The 7,712-nt window shown below is 41.7% G+C and overlaps 1 protein-coding gene across 2 annotated transcripts in view; it reads left to right on the forward strand.

Moving 5' to 3' along the window:
• Window positions 1-7,050, forward strand: part of LOC114651109 (kelch-like protein 1) — a 435,523-nt gene extending 428,473 nt beyond the window's left edge. Inside the window, exons 11-12 of one of the 2 annotated variants that reach the window (XR_007934632.1) lie at window positions 5,508-5,612; window positions 5,794-7,050. Coding sequence is in view for 1 of the 2 variants with exons in the window: in XM_028801068.2 (XP_028656901.1) it covers window positions 5,794-5,853 (60 nt within the window). In the remaining variant the exon portion in view is untranslated. The remainder of the gene's footprint in view (window positions 1-5,507; window positions 5,613-5,793) is intronic. The other variant, XM_028801068.2, reaches the window with a different exon arrangement.
• Window positions 7,051-7,712: the final 662 nt, after the last annotated feature.

Below are 7,712 nucleotides of genomic sequence, written 5' to 3' on the forward strand. Positions count from 1 at the left end.
TGGAGAGGATAGCTGTTTCCAGCTCACGTCTCTGTCTGGAATTTAGCTCTGGTCTGAAATTAAGGATGGTAGATTCAGGAAAGAATGAGCGGGGCTGAGCAGAGAAGGGATATGGATCCCTTTCCTTCCACGGCTTCAGCAAGTTCACATGATAAATCCGCTCCCTCGGTCGACGATTGGGATGTTAAACCAAATAATCAATGAGTCCTTTTCTCTCTGTACTTTCATAAGGTTCTTCCCAGTGGGCAAGTAGTTTGGAATTAGAGGTTGGAACCAAGACCATGACCCGATCCCCAGGGTAGAATTCCTGGAGGGTGGTGCCATGGTCATAATAGCGGGCCTGTGCTGCTTGCGCTTCCTCCATGTGACTTTTTAAGATTGGTCGACTTTTTCCAAATCTATCGTGTAATTGTGTGATATATTCTAATATATTGGTAGAGGGAAGAGCCTCACCTTCCCATCCTTCTTTTAAGAAATCCAATATTCCCCTGGGTTGTCGTCCTTACAATAATTCAAACGGTGAGAATCCCGTAGAGGCTTGTAGGACTTCCAGATATTCAAAGAGGATGAGGTGGAAGAGCTGATCCCAGTTTCTCCGATCCCTGCTGACCACTTTGACCATTTGTTTGAGGGTTTGATTAAACCGCTCTACGAGACTGTCGGTTTGAGGATGATACACCGTGGTTCTTAAGTGCTTTATTTTAAGTAATTAGGCAGTTTCTGTGAACGCCTCCGAGGTGAAAGGCATCCCTTGATCCGTAAGGACTTCTTTAGGGATCCGGCACGCACAAGGACCCCCACTAATTCCTGTGCGATTGCCTTAGATGTGGCTGAGCACAATGGAACAGCCTCAGGATATCGAGTAGCATAATCCACAAGGACTAATATGTACTTATGTCTTACGATATCGACCCCATTACGTTCAAAAGGGACATCAATTAAGGGAAGGGGAATGAGAGGAGCGCAGTCCATCCTAGGAATTTGCCGTAATTGACACTCGGGACAAGAGACACAAAAATGGCGAACCTTCTCATTAATTCCTGGCCATTAAAATCGGAACTTAATTCACTCTAGTGTTTTTTCGGTGCCCAAATGGCCTCCCAGGAGATGAGCATGCGCCAACTCACAGACCTGCCGCCGGTAGGTTAATGGGATTAGCAACAGTTTTCTCACCCTACCCACATGCTCCGCTATTCGATATAATAGATAATTTTCAATAACAAAGTGAGGACCCTGTGGCATGGGTTGATGAGTGCATTGGTAATTGACACGACTGCATTTTTTGCAAATTTCAGGGAGTCATCATTCCATTGCTACCATTTAAAAGAAGCCGGTGTTTCTCTAAGCTGAAAATGTATTTCAGACAGAGGGTCTGTTCTGACCTCAAGGGGTGGAGCATCATCCTGGCTCGTTGAGGTGCAAGTTCATGATGTATCTCCCTGCCCCTTTCTTGGGTTTCCGTATTTCTCTCCACCGGCTGATCACATGGCGTGCAGACAGCTTGAGTTGGGTCATCCCTGTCTATAACTAGGCCTAAGCTTAGTTCGGGAGTAATCAAAAGCATACCACATTTATTTTCAGACCAGTCCTGCTCCAGAATCACTGGAAAAGGTGGCGAAGGGAGGACCGCAACGGGGATTTTTCTCAGCGATCCTCCCTGACAGATGAAACTCTGGGCCGTTTTGTATTTTCGGATTACTCCATGTATACATTTAATACTGGTCATTCCCTTTATCCACTGTCGCGGTAATACATATCGGCAGTCAACAATGGAAATGTTGCCTGAGTCAAAGAGGGCCTCTACTTTACATCCATTTATGACTACAATACCCGTATGGGATAGCATCAGGGGGTTGGTAAGTGCACATAAACTGTCCCTCCCTTTCCACCTGCATTCCACGTCCTCTCCAGGCAGGTTGCGCGTCCGATGGCCCTGGAACTTCAAAACAGGCTTCGGAGCACATGAAAGGGACTGGTTAAGTGGGACATAATCCCCACAGAATACACTAGGGAACTGTTCTGCTCTCCCAGATTGTGAGGCTGATTTTATTTGTTCGAGGAGCTCGCATATGCTGCGGAATTTTCCCCAGACTGGCTGGGCTAAGTTAGCAGGCAGGCTCTTTAATAGTAAAATGCAGGCCACCTGCTGCACTATTTGAAAAGTGTTCAGCTCAAATGGCCTTAGCCATTGTGCCATCTGCTCCCACAGATCCTCAGCCTGTTCTTGGAGTTTCTTTTGGGATTTATACTCCCAAGTCATTAATTTTCTAGCCTGCTGCTCTGGGGACAGACCACTTTTCTCTGTGGCCTTAACCTCAACGGGTGGCACAGCTCTCTCCTCCGAGAGAACATAATGAACCCCTTTCATTTCATCCCCAGGGACCAGTCTCCTCCATATTCCCCCTGTGGTTATATTTTAGCCTGGGTTTATATATAGGGAGCAAAGCCTGCTCTGAGTTACACCCGACAGCCAGACTAGCTCCCCACCCAGAAATTCGGCCCCGGTACTTTCCCACGTGGGTATTTTTCAGGTCCTGTCCTGTTTTCTTCAGGGTATACTGCATCCTGCCGACTACGCCACTGTAACAGAAATGACTCCAGACAGTCACAAAGGTTTGGTGCAGCCACCCATATAATATGATTCCTGGCTACAAAAGGTTTAGGATAAGGTTGAGTTCTTTACAAGACAGAGTCCAAAACAGAACTGATCAAATAGAGGTAAGATGGCAGTTTTTTAAGGTTGGGAGAGGAAATGAGGTCATCCAAGCCAGAACCGGAAGTGATATCTTCAGGACCAGAAATGACATCATCAGTAACACCGGAACCGGATGTGACATCTTCAGTGGTGCCTGAACCGGAAGTGACATAATCTGTGGTGCTGGAACCCGAAGGGATTTCCAAGGAATGGTCTGCAAGAAACTGAGAGAGACAGTCAGCACACTCTGCCACCCCCTGGTCTGGCGTAGTATTACCGTCACTTAAGCCCTTTAGCTGCCTCCTAATCGCTCGTATGTGACAACATGCACACTCGTCTTTACAGGAAAGTGGCTTGCATGTATAAAAGCTCTGTTTTTAGAGGTGGTTGAGGCAGTGTGGAAGATCCCAGGGGGCAGCATGGTGTTAAGGAGTCTGACAGCTTGGGGTAAAAACTATCCTGCAGCCTGGCAAATCTGGCTCTGATGCTGCAGTATCATCTCTTGGATGAGAAAACTCCATGTGAGGGGTGTAAGTGGTCCTGCACAATGCTGCAGGCCTTGCGGACACTGCGTTTGTAAAATATGTCCTGTAGTGAAGGGAGAGGCATCCAAATAATGTTCTCTGCTGTCTTCACTATTCGTTGCAGGCACTTGCGGTCGGATATGTTGCAGTTGCCATACCAGACAGTGATGCAGCTGGTCAGAACACTCTGAATGGTGCCTCTGTAGAACATGGTGAGGATGGAAGGGGGACAACTTGCTCACTCAGCCGCCTCAGGAAGTGTAGTCTCTGCTCGGCTTTCTTGATTAGTGATGAGGTGTTACGCATCCACGTAAGTTCCTCAATTATGTGCACACCGAGGAACTTGGTATTCCTAACAGTCTCCACATCTAAACTGTTGATGCTGAGTGGGATGTGGGCAGGATGTGATTTTCTGAAGTCCATGATTATCTCTTTTGTCTTGTCAACATTGAGAGATAGATCATTGTCTTCACACCATGCGGACAGCAGTTCCACCTCATCTCTGTATGCTGTTTCATCATCCCTGCTTATCAGTCCCAGCACCGTCGTATCATCTGCAAACTTGATGATGTGGTTGGTGTTGTGTGTGGCTGTGCAGGGTGAAGAGCAGTGGACTAAGCACTCAGCCCTGCGTCACTCCAGTGCTCAGTGTGATGATGCTGGAAGTGTTGCAGCCCAGCCGAACTGATTGGGGCCTCATTGTCAAGAGGTCAAGGTTCCAATTGCAGAGGGTGATGTTCAGGCCCAACCTGCTCAGCTTTACAACCAGCTTTTGAGTGATGATTGTGTTGAAGGCAGAGCTAAAGTTTATGAATAGCATCCTGACATACGTGTCTTTTTTATCCAGATGTGTCAGGGAGAAGTGAAGGGCAGAGCATATGGCATCCTCAGTTGACCTGTTTGAGCGGTATGCAAACTGAAGAGGGTATAGGGAGGCAGGGAGATTAGTCTTTATGTGTGTCATGACTAACCTTTCAAAGCACTTCATGATGATTGGCGTGAGTGCAACTGGTCGGTAGTCATTCAAGCGTGTCACTGATGACTTCTTCGGCACTGGTATGATGGTGATTGACTTGAATAATGATCGACTGGAGCAGTACATCAGTGAGGAATTGTGCAGGGTGATGCTACCCCTCAAAGCTAGCCATCCTCCCTCAGATAGAGGTAGTAGGACGAGAACCTAGGGCCTCTGAAGCAGATATGAGATCTTATCCAGCTGAACAATAAGAAATCTCATTCCTCCATCATGTAAGCAGAGTTCGTGACTTGTATGGCAGCTGGTAGGGTATCATGCTACACAGTAGCAAGCTTACTCTCATCCATTGCTACAGTGCCTACAGAAACTATTCAGACTACTCTTTTTACACATTTTGTTATGTTGCAGCCTTAAGATAACAACATATACATTAATTTTTTCCTTCATCAAGCAACACTTCATACCACAGAATGACAAAGCTAAAACAGGATTTTAGGTTATTTCACAAACGTATTAAAAATAAAAACACTGAAATATTACATTGACACAAGTATTCAGACCCTAAACTCAGTATTTTGTTGTAACCTTTGGCAGCAATTCCAGCCTGGAGCCTTCTTGGGTATAAAGCGACAGTCGTGCACACCTGGACTGGGAAATTTTCTGCCATTGTTCTCTGTCAAACTCCATCAGATTGGATGGATACCATCGGTGAACAGCTATTTTCAGGTCTCTCCAGAAGGCTTTCTAAAGGCACTGTATACTTGACTTCCTGTTGTAGCTTATAAAATGGTTTTTAGGGATGTAATGCTGTCTGAAGTCAAGATGCTTTGGGTTGATGGGTTATCAGGGTATTTACACTCTATGCAGATTGCAACATAGTGGGACTTGTAAAAAGTTGTTAGAAATGCTTCCGTTCTTCAGAAATATCTGTTCTCATATGGACTAGCATTGTGCAGTAATGAATATATTATTGCCTCAAAAGTATTGTCCCTCTTTCAGCACATTAAAGCTTGTACAGTTGACCTCATTGCTGGTTCTCTTACTAGTTTCCTCCTTTGACGAATGCTTAATTTATACAATAAGATGCAGCTGTCACTTCCTAAAAACCTAGTAGAACATTCTCCAAGGATGATATGACGACTTTTATTCAGTTTTCTATTTGGTGACCATCATTTTGTCCCCAAATGTTTCCACGAAAACTTCACAAGGTTAATTAGTGGCTGTTTGAATCCACAACTTGGCTGACAGACCTATTAAAAACAGGTGAATTTATTTTTGTTATTACATTAAGTGAATCTCTGTTATTACACAGATAAAGAACATTTTCCTGATTATGTCACTTAAGGCACTTTGGTCTATCTAAAAGAATTTAACGTGAACAAAGCCATGCAGATGAAGTATTGTATACTTATGCAATGTAAGTTCAGTTTTTGCTTGTTTCTGACTTCCATAAAAAAAACAATATTTTTAACATAAAATGTCTGCATAATGGTGCAAATTAATTTGGTAAGCAATACTGTTCAAAAAACTGAAGAATTGTTATTGATCAAATCACAGATCCTCTCTCTCTCTCTCCCTCTGTTTTCTTTCTTGCACAGATGGCGTCATTAAACATTGGAAGAGCTGGTGCATGCGTTGTTGTTATTAAGCAGCCTTGACAACTCTCTTGTGAACATCCGGATAAGAATATGTTTCATCCTAATGTGTCTTGACTGGTGTATTTATTATCTCACCGACGAGGAATTATAGAGATAAATACATGCAGTGACTGACAAAGAAAACTGGCAAAGTTTGTCCAGGCATACTAAACAAGACCTGAAGACATACACGCACTGGCAAAGCAGCATATCATTTTGTCACCAGACTTAACTAAGTTATATTATATTATAATTTTATTTTACCTGTATAACTTTTTTTTTGTAAATTCTTATTAATTATTTTAAAAATATGTAGACATATCTCAGAAGTTATGATTTTGCACATTTGCTGCAGGAGTAAGTACTTAAGTGCACAGATAAAGGTGTCTTTTTCTTATTTATTTTAGTACCAGAACAGACTGCAGCACCTGTTCATAGAGATATACTTTTTTAATAATGTAATATAATCATATCAGAACAAAGATTTTAAAAGCTATTTGTTCTCATAATCCTGTCAAGCTACAACTCAATTATGTTTCTTACATATTAAAAATAGTATTGTATGAGCATGACTTACCTTGAGTCTTACTTATTTAGTCTAGCATACTTATTTTGTCATGCATATGTCAAATTTGGCGTTAAATGAGTACACCAGAGTTTTTGATTAAAAACATTTTTATTGTAATTTAAAATTATAAAATTTAAATTTGCATGAGTAAGTTCTCAGTAAAAGCAACACTGTGAACAGATGAAGTCAATTTTAATGTAACCAATATACGGAACTGAAAAATGTACTGGTTAACTTTATATTTGACTTAGTCTGATCTTTTTAGATATTTCTTGAGTAATAGCTAAAAACATCTGGCCATTCAAGGCTGAATTGCTTTGGAGTGCAAATGTTATTCATTTATATATAATGTTAAGGAAGCTAGCAAGTCCATGGCAAGGTTTGTTAATTGTTTAAAATGTAGAGATCACTCTGCTTCTCTGTGCTGGCTTATTGTACCTATTAGTTGTTACAACAGCTTCCTGTTCCAAAAGTATAGCACATTTATGCCAACAATCACAGTGATTGAAAACATTTAATTATCACATTCATATTTTATTCTGGTATTACAGTTTACAGCCTAAAAAAGTTAATTTTTGTATGTTTATTTATTTGCTGTCTGTAATGTGGGCATCATATGCATTGAAGAAAATAAAAAGGTTTTGAAAATTTCTGAGTGGCAAGATTGTCATTTTTAACTAATTGAAGGGGAGTCAGGCTTAACTGAGGAACCTTGGTAATTGTGCTACGCTCTAGAATTTGTGTAGATTTCATCAGCTACACATAGAGCGATTCCGAAGTGTTTCACATTTTTCTTTCAGGAAAAACACAGCCTCAATAACATAAAAGAAGCAGGAAGGACAGGCTGATATGCAGCCTTTTATTTGTTCTTAAGATGCAGAAATTAAAGCAGTGCGAATAACTCCTTGATTAAATGATTTCTTCACATACCCCCTGTCAAGACACAGGTATCAGATTTAAAATATTTTGTGATGACGGGAGATACAAGAGGAACCACTAAGTATTTTCTTAGCTGGCCTAGGACCAGATAAAGCTGAAGATTTTTGCTGAAAAATAGAAGGCCTAGTCTACCATTCTCAGCCTGTTACCTCTGTGGTTGTCACCATGGCACTGTAAGAACATAGTCTAAAAATAATATTAGCAATTAACTGAGGAATAATTAAATACGGATGCATGTTATGATTAGACAGACAGACAGACAGACAGACAGACAGACAGACAGACAGACAGACAGACAGACAGATAGATAGATAGATAGATAGATAGATAGATAGATAGATAGATAGATAGATAGATAGAACTTTATTTGTCC

Source organism: Erpetoichthys calabaricus, chromosome 4, assembly GCF_900747795.2.
Source record: "Erpetoichthys calabaricus chromosome 4, fErpCal1.3, whole genome shotgun sequence".
NCBI lineage: Eukaryota > Metazoa > Chordata > Cladistia > Polypteriformes > Polypteridae > Erpetoichthys > Erpetoichthys calabaricus.